This window comes from Equus quagga, chromosome 10 (assembly GCF_021613505.1).
Source record: "Equus quagga isolate Etosha38 chromosome 10, UCLA_HA_Equagga_1.0, whole genome shotgun sequence".
Lineage (NCBI taxonomy): Eukaryota > Metazoa > Chordata > Mammalia > Perissodactyla > Equidae > Equus > Equus quagga.
In genome coordinates this window covers 33,685,989-33,704,225 of record NC_060276.1, presented here as the reverse complement: position 1 = coordinate 33,704,225, position 18,237 = coordinate 33,685,989, and the positions used below count along the sequence as shown (strand labels likewise).

Sequence of the window (18,237 nt, the reverse complement as noted above, 5' to 3'; positions counted from 1 at the left end):
TTTATTTCTTCTGAATGTGCAGAGCATTGGAATTCTCCATGAAGAAGAGGCAAAACTGAGTAGTGGACAACGATTTTGCAATCTCTCCAACTCAGCTCTCAGCATCTTCTTGTGAGTTCTTCATAGCTAACAGCTTTGGCTATTTGCTCATAACAGTGTCTCTCTGATCACAGAGCACACCCACTGTCTGCCTATTGGTCTCTAGTACTGGTACACAATTAATTGTACTTAGTCCCACTTGGTTCCAGAAGATATTATGGAGAAGTACACAGAATCACCACCTGCCTTGCAGGTAGAGCATTCCTCCCTTCAGGCAGAGAATCTGATTCTGCGGCCACAAATGCAGTATCTGACTGAGGAGAACCCTGCTATAAGGGGCCAAGTCATGCCTTCCCTGGCTACTTCGATGATGCCTGTATCCTGCTCACTTGAGCATCTCTCCCAGTTTCGTGATGACCCTGCCAGTCTCTCAGGGTTTCTTGCTCAGGTGACTACCTACTTGACAGCTCTCAAGATCCCCAATCCTGCAGATGATGCCCAAGTCAAGTTCTTTTTTGATTACCTATATCAGCAGATGAAAAGTTGTGGGATCATATCTGGGCCTGACAAGAGAACTCTGCTGAAGCAATATGAGAACTTTGTTCTTGAGTTCCAGCAGTCATTTGGTGAGCTCACAAAACAGAAAATGAACAATCTAGACAAAGGGGACAACTCTCAGCAGGATGCTACTACTTTCCAGATCCTTGCTCAAAATCTGAGCTATAATGAAACCAATCAGACTGATCACTTTCAAGAAGGACTAGCTGACCCCATCCAGGATGAAGTAAGTGGCACAGATATGGTGGACAACCTCCCAGACCTGGTCACTCAGTGTATTCAGTTGGACAGGAAACGTAGTGACAGGCCAGAGCTCCTACAGTCAGAGCCCCAGCTCCCAATGTTGGCTTCCTTGATCAACCACCAAGCCCTCTCCAGCCCCATAGGTTTATCACCCAAGGAAGAGCCTATACAGCTGCGGGGGAGCCAGCTGCCTCTCACCCCAGTCAAACGAGCACGCCAGCAAGAAACTCAGTTGTGCCTCTACTGCAGCCAGTCTGGTCACTTCACAAGAGATTGCCTTGCCAAACGTTCTCGAGCCCCAGCAAGGATAAATGACCCAGCTCACCAGTAAAAGGAACCTAGGCAGATCACTTTGTAAACCTGTATCCCTCTCACCTCCAGCCTTACTAATTTATATCCTGCACTAACATTAAAATACAGTTGGGGAACTGTGATAACACTTTACAGAAGTCATGAACTTATGTGCTTCTGGGAATTTAAACAACCAGATCTTGTGACCCATCACCAAGCCTGACCCAATGATGATGAAAACAACTCACAGGCACTTTCTGCAGTTGGAAATAATTCCCCAAGAGTACTGAAAACCTGCAGGCAAAACTCTGCCCAGTCTGAGCCAATAAAAACAACCCTGGCAGTACATTTGGAACCCCATCCCCACCAATGGATGAGATCTGGGTTGAGTTTGTTGGCCTAAGTCTTCTGCGCCTGAGATTATGCCTAAGCCTTTCACCTTCATCCTCACTGGTCTGTCTCCTATTTTCATGGTTTCGAACCCTTGACTGAAGTCCTAATTGCATTCCCATATCCTACCAATATTTTCCTATTGGAGGCTGGATCCTGCTCCACCTATTGGCTAGAGTCCATCTTCAATACAAACTAACCTGCATAGAACACACAGCTCTGCCACCCTTCCATAGCTATGCATTTTGTTGCCATTTAAAGGCTTCTGCTTACCCAACAAACTGGATCTCCTGCCTAATGACAAACCAGATGGTATGGCCCTTTGAAAACTCTGCTTGGAACTGTTGATACATTTCTTTGAGGGCTATCTCTTCAGGCAGGTACATGTTGTTTGCTAAGCCCTACCAATCCCAGATTACTGTTCTCTTCCCCAACACCCTACTCTAGGTTCCAGGATGTTTTATGAACCACCTACCCTCATGGACCACCTCTGGGGACCCTCATCTAGTTGAGGATCTTGAAGAGCAATTAATGGCAGACAAGTTTCTGAACCATCCCGTCTGAAAAATCCGAGGGCGTATACATCAACACCATCTGTGCGTAAAACTCAAGAAGTGGGGGTTTGATTGCTCATGTTGTTCTCTTGGCACACATCAGCTCTGTGAATGGATTCCTAATGCTTCTGAACAAAAGTAGTGCCATGCTGAAAAGACACAACTCCCTAAAATGTTAAGGATATCCAGTGATGGCCAGTGTTTGGTGGGAATTTCCAGTCCGCCGTTCCCTGCTTCTTGGTGTTGATGTATGTCCCCATAATGGATCTCCTGAAGAAAAATCAGTAATTCCATATTCCCTAGCAACCATAAAGGCCTCTCATAATATGAAGTGCCATTTACTTTGGCTTTATTTCTGGAGAATTCGGCTAACTTTGACAATACTTAAACCCAGCTAACACCATACTACTCTCATCCTGTAGTGCAAACAAACAGATCTTTTCACCCATCAGTGCCTCGCTAACCACTGTGCCAATCCTTATTTGCATTCATAAGAGTTCTCCTTTATCAACAGCTTGCTATATGTCTATCTTACTTCATATGCTCTCACAACAAGGAGACATGCATGCACATATTCCAGTTGTGCCAAGAAATTCCCACTGGAGTACTGGGATTGTATGAGATCCTCTAACAAGGAGATCTATTTGAACTTTAAGTGACTCTGAGATTACCTGGAGGTATCCTGCTCCAGTCACTTTCCTTGCTGACCCCAGTATAGTCCTGGAATGCTGATAGGAGCATTCTGTTGGCTTCATCACCAATCTTTCCTTATCTTAGGACCAGAATTTATCATTGTGTGCTTTCTCACAAAGATGTACCATTTTATTTCCTGTTTGGTCCTTCCCTCAGCAGTGACATTACCTTCTTCATCAAGAAATCTTAAGATTCCATAGCCTCTTAGAACAGATTATTAATCCTGGGCTATGAACTTCAGTGCACTTCCCACTTTCAGAAACCCCTTGTTGAGGAATTCTCAATCAAGGACTTCTTGTACTCTCTGTAGTATACAGCCAGACTGAGCATATGAATAGGATGTTAGGATGATGCTTTACTGTCTACTAGCTAGCAACCATTTTTTTGTTTACCACTTCAAAATTTTGTTATTGTGACACTATCCACTTCAACTAGAATGAACTCATTACTTAGCATAAGGAGAGTTACATGGATATGTCCTCAGAATTTATACCTAAGTGAAATTCTCTGAGAGTGAAGCTAATTAAAATCTACAGAGAACAGATGAGATGTAACCTACTCAAAGATGAAGTTTGCAACTGCATAGGCTTGGGGAACCCCCAGGTCCAATCAAGTTTGTAGTTTCAGGGAGGCAGATCTGCTACATGATTAATGCCACCCAGCAAGGTAGAATTTAATCATCTTATGATGAGGCTGAAGAAGAAATTGTTAACAAGAGAACGATCTGCATGGAGTCTAGAAAAGAGGGTAATTAAAGAGCCATAGGGCATCAGTAATCTCTCTAGACTCAGACAGGGGACATTGACCAGCAGATGCTTTGGCAGGTCCACCTACAGTGGGATGAAGGCACCAGGCCATCCCAATTTGTGTCATTAGCCATAAAGATTGTCATCTAACTCTCTTTGCTCTGATTCCATGCTCTAAGAAGTCATCTGATTGTAATTACTTTCCCATATAAACTTTGTTAAGGGGAGAAAATTTGCTAACCAGCTGACATGAGTGTTTTGCCCTACTTGGCAATTAATTCTCATTATAAATGAATAAATTGATGTTTGGCTTACACATAAGTTTTTTCGTGGGTTTTAATAGCATCAGTCCTTCAAATCCTAATTAGCTCTGAGCACACAGGAAAAAAAAAAAAATAAGATTCTCACTATGCAAAGACAGCACCACAGTGTGAACCGTAGTAAGTCCACTGAAGATTGGCCTCCCTGAGATGCTTGCCTCAACAGTCAGTCAGCCTCCCTCTTTATCTCTCTCATTTGTCTACAACTGTAATAAAATTCCTAAATACTGGTGGTTTTCACTTTCTGTACTTACCCACATTCACACTCAGCACCATGGTGCCCGCCATAAGTAATTGCTTCTTATAATACTACATTGTTCAGTCTAAACATCATAATATACTGCCATGGATGAAGACATAACATATCGCTGTAGAGATGAGCCACTGACAAACACCTTTTAAAGAGGGAGGAGTGCATGATTGGCCTAACTCTTATCACCTCTGTTCTGTCCAGATGGCAACACATAGGACCCATGCTGTCACTGCCCTCACTTCTATCCATGATGGTAAAACAATTATCATCCCTTTTCTGGGCTCTGGAAGATCTTTTACATCCATCACCATCTTGCCTATAACCACAGTAGTCATCTCTGAAACAAAACAGAGCATTTAGCATATACCAGCATCTTGGCAAAATCTAACACCTCATGCCCTTGGGAGAGCTCTAGGCATTTGTGTCACATCTATAAAGCCTTCTACGTTGGTGGCCATGTTTCATTGCCTCCCTATGAAGGTTCAGGCCTCACATTACCAAGAGAATGGAAAAACCTTCAAGGGAATATAGTGCCATGGATTTTCAATGTCACCTTTTTGCAAGTGTCACCGCCCACATTTTAAAAGCAAAAGTCCCAGAAGTGAGTTATACCATTTAGTAGAGTCAGGAGAACTATCTTGGTACCTAAACCGTGCTGCCCAGTCATTGATTGCCACTATAACTTTGAGCATTTATAACTAAATTATTTGTGTTGCTTCCTGATATTGGCTTTGATTCTTGGGTCTACTTGAATCTGCTTCCTGCTCATTGATTTCTAGTACATATCCTACATGGCACTGGTTCTCTTATGTGTCCAGCTCAGTGATAAACAGTTGTGACTGTATTTCACCAACCACATTCACTTCATAGTAACCCAGTGGAGGACAATGTAGAATTTTAGTCTTCCCTATGTATAGAAGACTCATCCCTTTGGGCATACAATCTGGCTTTGTGTGTATCTAGAGAAAGGGAACTAATAGTTGGTGAATGCCTACTTTATGCCAAGCACTGTGCTGAGTGCTTTAATTTCTAATGATACTCACTTAACTTCATATTACTAAAAGATTGAATAGCCATTTCTCACATTTGAGGCTCACCACAGCTTTATGTGGTAGGTGTTATAAATTCAATTTAATGATGATGAAATGAAGGTTCAGAGCAGTTAACTTACCTGCCCTAAAGTCACACAGCTAGTAAATGGCAGGGCTAGGAGTTGAAACCAATATCTTTCTAACTCCAGAGCCACTTGATCTCTGATAGAGAAGGGAAACATTCTAAGTCACACCCCTCCTGACTAGCCTAACTGACCGAATTACACCTCCCATAGCCACTCAGTACAGAGAGGCCACTCTAGGAACTGGCATTTACATAGGCACTGGTTGAAACTCATGTTCTGGACCGCAGTCTATAAAGGAAGCACAGAACAAATCAGTGCCTTCCAGGACTTTGAAATTTCATTTGTGTTTCTGATGAGTTAGAGAAAATTCCTTGACACATCTAAAAATACACTGTGTCTGCATTATCTGATTGGGTGGGCTCTTGCTTATTGAGTCAGGATTTAACAAATGCTTCTGGCTATCACAAAGCCTTCATATTTCTGTAGCTCTTCATTCAAAGCTATTGAGTCTTTTTGAACAATAGCTCAATGATATTTACAGTGTTTGCACAATGCCAGGAGACAACAAAGACTTTGAAGTCTTCAGATGGTTATCTGCCATTGTCATGGGAAAAGCAAGATTAAAATAAGAGTTTGATTAATTCAGACAGCAGTTAGTCAGCCATTTAAATCTGAGAACTGCTCCCAATGTATCAACCTCAGAATTTCCAGTCTAACAATCTGACTCTGAGGAACATTTATGGGAAGATAGCATTGTTCTTCCTTACATTAACCATGAGGTTAGCAACAATGATCAAACATCATGTTCCTTTAGTCACCCATGATGTTTCTATCATGCATGAGTCCTTTATTAAATCTGTTTTCAGTCTGTAATAACTTATGGGGCAATAGAGACCATAGGTTTACTTCCTGCCATTTAAATCAGACTTCCTTTTACTTGCATTAGCTTCACCTGTGTATAATTTAGAGGCATTCCCCCTCCCTGTTCAATTGTTCCAGGATATGAAAGTCTTTTGATGCTGATCACTTCATACATGATTTTAGAGGCTACAGATAATAATAACAGTCACTGAGTGCTTACTATGTGCCAAGGACGAGGCTAACTGATTACGTGCACAGTTCTTACAACAGCCCCATGAGAAAGGCACTTTTAGTATTCCCATTTTACAGGTGAAAACAAGTAAACTCAAAGAGTTTAAGTAACTTGCCCAAGATTGCAAACTACTAAGTCTTGGAGCCAGAATTCATATCTAGGTCTATCTGACAGAAAAGGCCATGTTTTTGACCACTATACTACACGTCCTTCCCAGATTGGTGTCCCAGGCTGAAAAGTCCTAATCTTTCTAGTGGGCATCATGCATTCACCCATCTAGACAGTAATCTCTCCAGCATGCCTTTTCCAAACTGTCTCCAGGTCTACTCTGTTTTTAGTGAGGGACAATCATTACAAATGCATCCCGAATTCCAGATGTGAACGCAAAATAAATTTGAGCAACATAACACTTTCTTTTTTTATTTCTAATGCTTTTTAAAATGATATCCAGTAATTTGGAGGCATTTGGGGGTTTCATCAGTATCTTGAAAGAACAGTCCTTGTGGATTCTTCCCTGAAGGCTGCACTTCTCTTTCCTGAGTCATAATAATTGATGGGACAAATCCACTACAATAAAAATGTAGTTGGAATGTTTTAATGAATGGGTATCTTTAAAACAACTCTGAAGTTCATCCTTCTTCCCTCTCACATGGTTTTCCTATAGATTTTCCCCCATTGTCTTTCTTAATATTATTAAGGGCTATCATTTATCGACCACTTACTACCTGCCAGGCGTTGTGCTCTTTGATTTATGTGCATTTTTTCTTTTAATTCTCACAACAACTCTCTTAGATATCTGTTATTATTATCTCTATTATGCAGATTAGGAAATTGAGGCTTAGAGTAGTTAAGGAAATTATCCATGGAGCTAGTAAGTAAGAGTCAGGACTCAAGTCCAGATACATCTAACAACAGAACCCATACTCCTACACAGTACATTACTATCCCTCTACAATAGGAGTCAACAAACTACCACCTGTAGACCAAATCTGACCTACTGCCTGTTTTTAAAAGTATAATTTTATTGGAACACAGCCATATCCATTCATTTACATATTGTCTATGGGTGTTTTCATGCTAGGGCATGTATGGCCCACAAAGCCAAAATATATTTACTATCTGGTCCTTTACAGAAAGTTTCCTGACCCCTAATCTATGACACATTAAAGTGTTGTCAGACCAGCCCTTGAGGCATCTCACTATTTATATTTCTTATTTCAAATGGCCCATTTATCCTTACTTTTTGTTTCTTGCATAAATTAATTCCATATATATAATGAAACAATGGGATTTTGTAAAGGCTTGAGTAGGATGCCTTGGCAGTCTAAATAAATAGATTTCATTGGTACTCCTTTATCAACACACATACTTTCTGCATCAAACAACTCTAACAGATAGGCCAGGTATGGTTATGGGAGATATTTGCTATTTACCTTCCCAGCAAGCATTCTCCTTTTGGCAATGGACCCTAATTTTCATATAGAGATCCAACTTCTTTCCCACTTCAGTCCGCCTTCCAGGGTAGAATTCTACCTCCAGCCCTGAGACCCATACCTAAGTCAATGATCACATGGCATTTGCCTGGCCACTGTGACTATTTCAGGTGTGGACTTGTGTCTTAAACTTATCCAAGCAGAGTGAATTGTATGGCTTTTCTTGGAAAGGTTGGACTAGTACTCTTGTTTTTCCCTACAGAAATGAGATGTAGAAAAACGTAGCTCTGATTATTACTCACAGTCATCTTCTGAGCAAGAGAGAAAGGCCCATTTAAGAGAGGAGACATCCTGAGGAAGCAGAACTGAGGATCAGGGAGAAAACAAATCCTGATGATGGTTTTTGAATCACTGAATCCAGCTATGCCTGAAGGTGTTTAGCAGTGTAAGCTAATAAAATCATTTATAGATGCACATTAGATAGAGTTTTTGCAACCGAGAGTTCTGATAAAATGATTTTCCCTACTGAAACTATACTATTTTTAGCCTAATATATTATATCAACTTGAGTAGTCAATGCCTAGTAGCAGCAAAAAAGTTCTTACATTGCAGTGGTGGTATTGGGTAAAGAACAATCTTATGCATTCTGCCCCACTTTTAACCCTCTAATGCAGAAATTCCCTGCTTCTCTCCCAGGAGAAGTTTCGCAGAGTCTATTGAATTCATGAGTTTTGTTTGGCCTACTGAGCAGATATAGACTGACCCTGTGTAGACCAATCACCTTCCAAAAGGATTACAAGCTTCTGCCCCCAAGTCCCGCCGTTATTTAGTAAACAAATGTGAGATGGCTGCTTAGTGTTTTGGGAGCAGGTTTTGGCCCAAGACCTTTCCCATCCTCAACACCTGCACCTTTGCCACGTACATAGCAAGACAGCAAAGTATAATGGTTAAGAATGGGGCACTCTGGAGCCAGCCTGCCAGGGTTCCAGTGCTCATTCTACCTCTCATTAACTGGAAAATCTTTCTCAGTTTCCTTAACCTCTCTGTGCCTCAGTTTCCTATTCTATATTGGGTTATTATGAAGACTAAATTAAGAAATATTTATTAAAAAACTTAAAATAGAGCCTGGTATACAATAAGCAATATAGAAATGTTAAACAACAACAAAACACATGAATAAATGGCAGAAAAAGTACTAGAGACATTTGAAAGATATATGCAAAGAGTCTGTCAAAATATACATGGTCTTAAACCATATAACATATGATGGGTAAACATAGTCTCTCCCTTTCCCAACTAGGGATGCATTTCTACCACTTTCTGCAATAGTCCCAATGGATAAAAGAAGAATCTATTATCCAGTCCATACTTAATTCTTCCATTTCTCCTAAAAGTGGCTTTTATAGCTTTATTTACGATTTAGGATTGAATTAAGGTCTCCTTAATACATTTGGGTTGTGAAATCTCTTTAGTTTCTTTTAATCTTAAATAGTCCCCTGCTATTTTTGTTGCCAGTTTGTTTTTCATCACATTGATAGTTTCAGAGTCCAGATAAGTTCTATCATCTAGAATATCCTACATTCTGAAATATTCTGATAGTTTCTCTATGATTACACTCAGATCAAATATTTTGAAAAAGACCTCTACGTAATGCCGTGGACTTCCAACTGTATCACATCGCAGGCCCAGAATGTTGATTTGTTCCCATATTGATGATGCTGGGTTTGATCTCATGGCTACATTGGGGATCCATCAGCTCTCCACGCTGTAAATGTACCTTTTTTCCTTCATAGTAAAAATTAACTGGACAGTGATATCCTGAGGCCTTTTGACTATCTGCTTGTAACAATCTTTACCCAATGATTTTAACTTCCAATGACGATGTAGGTTTGTACTTGTTATTACACTGGGAGATAGAGAATGGTGACCTACTAATTCTATCATTCTTTCTACATTTATTACTTAGCATTCTTCTATAAAAAAAGAGCTTCCATCCCTTCCTTCTCTGCCTCCCCTTCCCCCCTCCCCTTTCACTATGGACTCAAAAAACAAATGGTTTTTTACTATCTAATGGGATATGAGCATTCTTCCTTCCTGATGTTCCAAGATTCTTTCTTTTAGCATTTCCTTTCTCTTTCAAGAACTTCTTTAGCCATCTTTTAAGGTAGGCCTGCTGTCAATATGTTTTCTTAGTTTGCCTTTATCTAAGAATGTCTTGGTTGCCTTCTTAATTCTTGAAAGTGTTTTTTGCTGGATGTGAGATGTATGGTTGATAATTCTTTTCTTTCAGCACTTTAACAATCGTGTGCTACTTCTTTCTGGCCCTCGTAGTTTCTGATGAGAAATCCCCTGTAATTTGAATTTTTTTCCACTCTATGCAAGGTGTTATTTCTCTTTTACCACTTTCAATGTTTTTTTTTCTTTCTTTAGTTTACAGAATTTTGACTAAGATGTGTCTTGGCATGATTTCTTTAGATTTCTTTACTACGAGCATGATAGTTCTTTACTTTGAATCCAGTGAACTCTGTATAAATATAAATTCCCCTGGGAAGGGCCCACATTAAGCTTTGTCATTAATTTGAGACTGAGTGTAAAGAAATGTACCACCCACTGTGAGATTGGGGTGGTAGTCAGGAAAGGGACACAAAAAGAGGAGGCAGGACCTAGGGAAAGTAAATTTCCCCTTTGTGAGTTTTGCTTTGAGTACGAAGATGCCTGACCTTTAATCAGGACCCCAGATCTTGTGCTGATTGCTGTTGAACTGCCAAGGGTTTTGACACTGCCCCAAGGTGATCTTGTACTGGCTGAGGTGTATACCCTATTTATCCTCCTGAGAAGAGTGTTAAATAAATCAGTGGAAGTGGCCAAGTCCAGACTTGCTGGCCTGGGAGCCTCTGTACAGTGGCATTTTATTAATACAAACAATAGCATTTCTAAAACACAGTGCATTATTCCCAGGCTAACACAGCAGTCCCTGAGCGCAGTTCAGTATTGAAGCAGGAAAAACGGTCTCCAGGTTTAGAATGCCTTTTCTATTCTTTTTTCCTGTCAAAGACTGGGATTCTGGCCTTTTACATGTTTTCTAGATTTGAATCTAAGCACTATTGTAGCAATTTAGACATGTTGGGACAAGCATTTTGGAAATACCACCCCAATGGCAGTACATTCCTCCAGGAAAAATTATGCACTATGTATTTGTCACAGGTGAGAATTTTAATAAAGTTACTGTTCATTTGGAAAATGTAGACAAATTAACTTTGATGGCCCCAAGACTGGTAAAATTATCACATATGTCAGTGCCTATTTTTGGTATATGGCCTTGATGAATACCCTGATGCCTAGGGATGCAGGCATTGGAGAGTGTGAGGTAAAGTGGAGCTTGACATCTGCATTCCTGCTATGAGTTTCATTTGGGATGACAGTTAGGATACAATTCAAGCAATTAATTCATAGCGAGAGCCCACTATGTGACAGGCACGGCAGGGATGCAGAAAATGCTAGAACCGAGCCCCTGCCTTTAAGGGGCTTAAAATATGGCAGGGTAGATGAGACCTCTGGTGGTGATGATAGGCATGATGAAAGTGGTAATAGCTACCTTTAACTGAGTGCTCACTGTTTGCCCAGTACTGTGCTTAGTATTTGACAGGCACTATCTCATTTACGCCCTCTAAGAACCTTATGAGGTATGTACTGCCGTGCACATTTTGTAGATGAAGGAACAGAGGCTCGGAACCAATAAACAGTGAGAACAGGGTCACACCGCCAAGATTCACACCTGGGTTTGCCTGACTCTAAAGCCTCAACTTTCAACCATTGTGACATAAATAATTAAACCATAAGACAAATCTGGAAGAGATCTCCAAAAGACAACCAATTCAAGTGTTTCTCAAACCGGAGGGCCTTGGGAGAGATGGAAGCCAAGTAGAGATCCTAAAATGGAAGAATTCTGGATGGCAGTGGTGAGGAGGCCAGCACTGTGCTCTGAGAATTGATGCAGGGAGCAAGGCACGCTAGCTTCCTTAACTCCCTGCTCCTAGTGCTCTCTCCAGGCCATCTTCTCCCAACCAACAAGGAGACAGAAATTCATAATGCTTCAAAATACCGGCTGATGTCAGCACCAGTAGAAAAATTAAATTAAGGCTTGAATTTGGCAAACAGGACCTTCCACCTCATTTCTACCTACACTTTGGACAATCACTTAAGCAACCATGGGCAACGCACTGTGCTAGGCATATTAGAGAAAGTAGAGATGAATAAGATATGGTCTCTATACTAACAGAGATTATTTTCTAAGGCAAGGGTCAACAAACTTTTTCTGTAATGATCCCAGTAATAAATAATTTTGGTTTTGAGGGCCATATAGTCTCTGTCACAACTACACAACTCTTTTATTATAGTGTGAAACTAGTCATAGACAATACATAAACAAATGGGTCAATAGGACTTTATTTACAGAAATTGGCAGTGGGTTGGATTTGACCTATGGGCCAGAGTTTGCCAGCTCCTGCGCTAAGTCGTGGTTCTTTTCCTTGGTTACACATTAGAATCACCTGGCAAGATTTAAAAAAATGCTGACAGCTGGGTCTCATCCTCAAAGATTCTTATTTAGTTGGTCTGGCCTAGGGCTTGGAACACAACTCTTACAAAGTTCCCAGATGATTTTAAGGTGTTGATAATATTAAGAACCACTGCTTTAAATGGAAGCCAACTTGATATTAGCACTAGTAGAAAACATGGGCCAGAAGGAAGGTGTGAATACATACCACGGGAATGTAGAGAAAATAAATGATTGGTTTCAATGAGGAAATAAGGTTAGTCTTCCTGGAGGAGGTGGCACATGAGCTAGTAAAGGAAGCAAAGGGCAGTCCAGGCAAGAGCAGGGCATTACTACTACTACTACTACCCATATTCATATGACAAGTGCTTCTCTATGTGCTTTCTATGCATTAAGGCACTGAATCCTCACAGTGACCCACTGAGACAGGTCTTATTATTATTATCACATTATGGAAGAGGAAACTAAGACCTAAAGACATTGAGAAACGTGTCTTTGTTCACACAGCTGGGAAAATGGCTGAGTGGCTAAAGTGCCAGTGCATACATATATATGTGATAAAATGAAAAGTAAATCATGGGAACAATAGACACAGAATACAAGATAGTTGTTACTTCTGATAGCAACAAAGGGGACAAAGTGATAAATAAGATAGAGTAGGAGCACGTAAGCAGATATAAATTTGTTGGTAATGTCCTAGTTTTTTTCATTGGGCAGTAGTTTCACAGTTGTTTATCATATTGGATTTATAAATAAACAAAGCCATGTGTGGGCCAATGATGATAATATATTAATATATCATGAACCAAGGAATATATAAATAATCCAACTGTGTGTACCAGATGTAAAAAAGGGAGGAGAGAGAGATGAGGGGGAGATGGCGAGGGAGGGAGACAGAGAAAAGGTTGGAGAATTGGAAAGATTTAGGAATAGTAGTTATTTAAACTACAATACTCCCCACTCACACTTGGCTCCCAACAGCTCTCCACTAACCCTACCTGTCCTACGCGGTCATCCCAATAGTAGGATTATCAGGGGCTCAGCTAGGCTTCATGTTCTTGGGAGGCCCTCGTGCCTTGAGGAATTGGCATTAATTCCGGGAGGCTGCAGGAAAGAGTAGTCTCTCAGGCTTGCCAAATTCTCATGTACTTTCTCTTGGCTGCCAGCATCATCAAGAAGGGGTCCAGGAGGGGTGGGTAACAACATCGCTCCTTGTAATATCCCAGCTCTACCTTTCTTCTTCTTTTCACACTATAACTTTGTCCTAAATGATCACAGTTATATGATTCACTTGGTAAAAGATTGGAGACATTGAAGTGGATGGTAATTTGACCCAGAATCCCTTCCCTACCTGTTAACTTCCCTCATAGTTCCCTTCTTTCCTTCACTATTGTCCTGAGAGCAGAGGCAAAATCTAGGGCCTCAAAGAAAAACTGTGAAGGAGCTGTGGCTAGAGACAGTTATGTTTCTTATTTCTCCATTTGATCTAGCATCCATAACAGATGTCAAATAAATAAAGCTGCAGCAAGCTCGTGATGGAGCCTTTAAGATATCTGAGAACACTCTGAAAATGGCCCAAAGTGAGTCAGCATTGCCTTAGAGAGGGATTACAATCTAGTGGGCTTACCCTAAGGCTTGCTGCAGCTGGGTTAGCATTTCTCCTTTGGCACTACCTGGCCTTGCCTGAGCTGTTTGAGGCACGAGACCTGCCATCACTCCCCTTCCCCCACAATGTTACCTTCTTGCCCCATCACCGCTACATCTCAGTCTACATTTTTCCTTCTCACATCTCTATTTATGTTTTCCCTTCTTTTTGTGTCCTAAAGTTTTTCTTTCCTATTTTTTCTTCCTTTCTTTTCTTTTCTTTTTATTCCTGTTCTCATCTCCTGTAGCATCCTCCACTCCTTTCTATCTTGGGTTTCCTATCCCCTGACATCTCTCTGTCTCTTCTCTTGCCTTTCCCTCCCTTCTGCTCCCTTCCTATTTCTCTCCCCCTCGCTCCCTCTCTCTCACTCTCTCTCATAGTTAGCATTAATTTTTAGCAGCAGAGAACCTCCATCCTCCATATTTCCATTCCTCTTTCCAGTTCCCAGTTTCTCCTATTCAAAGTTAAAATTGGTGGGAGCTCAATCACTTAGACTACTAATGTAAGGTGAAAGAGTTGGAACAGTCAGCATAGGAACTACCTCTCCTGGAATCCTCAGTGGTTATATTTTAGCAACAGGCACACAAAGCATGTGTGTAGGTGTGTGTGTTGGGTTCATGTTGTGGGTGGAGAGTGCTGGACTAGTGGATCTCCCTTTGATTGCTTCATAACCAGCCCCCAAAATGCTGGATCTGGAGCTCATTCCAAGGCCAAATCTGGCCATTGAACAAATGTCCCTGAGATAGAGACATCCAGTGAGCCAAAGCAAAGGGCAAGTTAATTCCTCAAAGGAATCATGGCAGAGCAGACTATCCTTATGGAGAGGTTGGGGCAGGTCAGCCAGTTCAACAAAGAAAAACAGCTGGTGGAGAGAGAGAACATGCAGGCTCTCTTTGTCTGCTTAGCAAGTAAGGGCCAGTCTTGAAAATGGCTTGGGTTTCTCAATGAAGTTTCTTCGGGCTTTTAGCCATAGCTCTCCCATTTAAGGAATCCATGGGCGTATGTGTCCCAGCACACACAGATGCCAAAGGGGGACCAGGAGAGTAGGAGACCAAGCAGTCATGGAAGCAGAAAATAATTGAAAATGTGAGCAAAGGAATTCACTCATTTGCTTCAACAATATTGAGAATAATAATATTATCAATAGCACTGCTTATTGTGCATTATGACCCAGGTACTCTTCTTTTCAGAAAAGGAAATCAAGGCTCGGAGAAGTCAATTAACTTGCTTCAGGTAACAGAAAATTAGTGGCTAAACCAGCTTTCAGGCAGCTGCCTGGCTTAGCATCAGTTAGGAAATGGGCAGAGTATAGCATGACATCACTACTGGGGGCACTAGGATGCAGCATTGAAATTAGGGTGAGGCAAATGAGACACCTAGGGTGCCAGCTTTAAGGAGGCATCACTCTTCAGTGCAGACCTTACACTTGCACAACACTGAGAGTGAGCACCTCCTTAAAGTTTGAGTCTTAGGCGCCTCACTTGCTTCATCATCATCCAAGCCCTCCTTGGATGGATCAGTCTTTACAGAACTAGAGGAAAGGCCCTAGGTTGAAAATGAATTTTACACCTGAATTTGTGCATTTCAGTTGAGATTGCTATAATTTTAATCTAATTGAGCATTGAGTATGCAAGTTAGAGAAATTATCATATTAGTCTTAAAGGTTAATTGCTGTAGCAAACAACTTCAACATCTTAGAAACTTAACATGCTAGTAGGTTTATTTCTCACTCACCCTGTAGTCCAATAAGGTATTTGGCGGGCAGGATCCCATATGGTAATTCTGGGACCCAGTCTCCTCCCATCATCTTCCAGGGCCTTGGTGTCCTCTACAAGAGCCTCTGCATCCAACCAGGAGACGAGGGGAGAGGAATGTGAGGAGGACCTCGGGGGACATTTTCTGGGCCAGACCTAACAGTCATGCACATCCCTTCCATCCAGATTCCATTGGCCAGAATGTAGTCACACGGCCCTACCTAACTGCAATGCAATCTTACTGGATGCCAAAGGAGAGAAGACGGATGACAGTTAGTAGTGAAAAATTTTCCTGTCTCTATCACAGAGATGTAACACAGGAGCTTGCACTTGTGTGTACCTGTGTGTGCATGTGTGTTTATAAGCCGCAAGCTCACAACAACACAGCAGGCAAGTAGGAGCCACAGGTAAAGTTAATCATTGGCAGAGCTGGGATTTGAACTCAGTTCCACCTGATCCTAAATATTACTACTACTACAACTAGTACTAGTACTACTACTACTACTTCTAGCTACTATTTCCTGAGCACTTACCATGTTCCAAGCATTATTCTAAGTGCCTTACATATGCATGAAGTCATTTATCCTCACAAAACCCCACTGAGATAGATGTACTATTATCTTCAGTTTATGGATGAGGAAACCAAGACTCAGACAGGTTATGCAAAAACTTGACCAAGGTTACACAGCTGGTGAGTGATGAAGCTGGGACTGGAGCTCATGTTCTTCCTTAATATTTTGTACAGACACTAGTCTGTGCGCATCTGAGGACATATGAGATACAAGAGGGTTATTTCTGGCCCTGGAAGGAATTGATTGGCTTCTAGTTTGAAAAACTAGGCATCCACATGTGATATATTTAAATAAAAATATGGTACACTATGCTTAGGGATAAGAACTCGTGGAGTGTATGTTAGCACTATGAGAGGGGGATTCATGGAATTGGTAAGACTAGAATAGTATTTAGAAGGCAGTGGGTATTGACAATCATGGTTTTAACATTGCTCTAAATTGTGGCTTATAGAATTACTTTCTGAAAAAGATGTTCTGGAACGTCTCACTGGGAACATAGTAGCAACTGTCTTGAAGGTGAAAGGGTGCAGAAAGTTATACAGCTTCCTGGCAAGGCAGGCAGGAAAAATATCCCTTAATAAAATGTCTTAACTCTTAGGTATATACTCCAAAGAATTGAAAAAAGCAGTTCAAACAAAAACTTGTCCAAGGTTACATAGCTGGTGAGTGATGAAGCTGAGACTGGAACTCATGTTCAAACAAAAGAGCCATTCAAACAAAAACTTATACATAAATGTTCATAGCAACACTATTCACAATATCCTAAAGGTGGAAACAACCCAAATGTCCATCAACTGATGAATAGATAAACAAAATGTGGTGTATCTATACAATAGAATATTAGTCAGCTATAAAATGAAGGAAATTCTGACACATACTACGACATGGATGAACCTTGAAGCCACAAAGCTAGGTGAAAGAAGCCTGACCACAATGGCCACATACTGTATGATTCCATTTATACAAAACGTCCTGAATAGGTACATTCATAGAGACGGAAAGCTGAGTAGTGTTTGCCAGGGACTGGAGTGAGGGAAAAGCAGGGACTGGCTACTTACTGGGGATGGGGATTTGGGGGAGTGATGAAAATGTTCAGGAAGTAGGTAGTGGTGAGGGTTGCACAACATTGTGAATGTACTGAATGTCGCTAATGGTAAATTATATTATATGTATTTCATCACAATTAAAAAAAGATATAACTCTCACTCATACCTACAAGGAGGGCCTTTAAGAGATTTTAAAATAGGATCTGAATGAACCTTGAGTACATTATGCTAAGTGACATAAGCCAGTTGCAAAAAGACAAATGCTGTGTGATTCCACTTATATGAAGTATCTAAACTACTCAAATTCATAGAGACAGAAAGTAGAATGTTGCTTACCAGGGCCTGGGGAGAGGGGGAATTGGGGAGCTGTTATTTAGTGAAAATAGAGTTTCAGTTTTGCAAGATAAAAAAGTTCTAGAGATCTGTTGCACAACAATGCGAATAAACAACGCTACTGAACTGTACACTTAAAACAGTTAAGATGGTGAATTTTATGTTATGCTTTTTACTACAATTAAACATAAGAAAATTAGAATAAAATATTTGGAAATATTTTAAAAATTAAGAATAAGGAAAAAATATATGTACAGGATCTGAGGGGTGGAATCCTTGGGATTCTGGCTGTACTAGAGGTTTCTATAAAAAAGATATTTATAAAAAATCTTGTGGCCTAGTCGCTTAGAAGAAAAGTCAATTGTCTCGCCCCATGTTATTTATGTTACCTGGAACTGGGCGATCCTCAAAATTTTCTAGCTCTATGTTTATATTTTCCTGTAGCTAATAAGGAGCCATGGATGAATTCATGTGTTATCTGCCTAGTGGAGCATTAATGGCTGGAAGGCCTCTTATATTCCCCTTCCTTCCTCCTGTTTTCTCTGTGTTGACTGATTTGCTGCTTAGATGTTATTCCACTGAGAGAAATGACAAGCAAAAAC

The 18,237-nt window shown here is 40.8% G+C and overlaps 1 protein-coding gene across 1 annotated transcript; it reads left to right on the top strand.

Annotated features, from left to right (window-relative positions):
• The first annotated feature begins 256 nt into the window (after positions 1-256).
• Positions 257-1,171, top strand: RTL4 (retrotransposon Gag like 4). Its single transcript, XM_046672921.1, has one exon. The coding sequence runs from the start codon at positions 257-259 to the stop codon at positions 1,169-1,171; it is 915 nt and encodes a 304-aa protein (XP_046528877.1).
• The last annotated feature ends 17,066 nt before the right edge of the window (positions 1,172-18,237 follow it).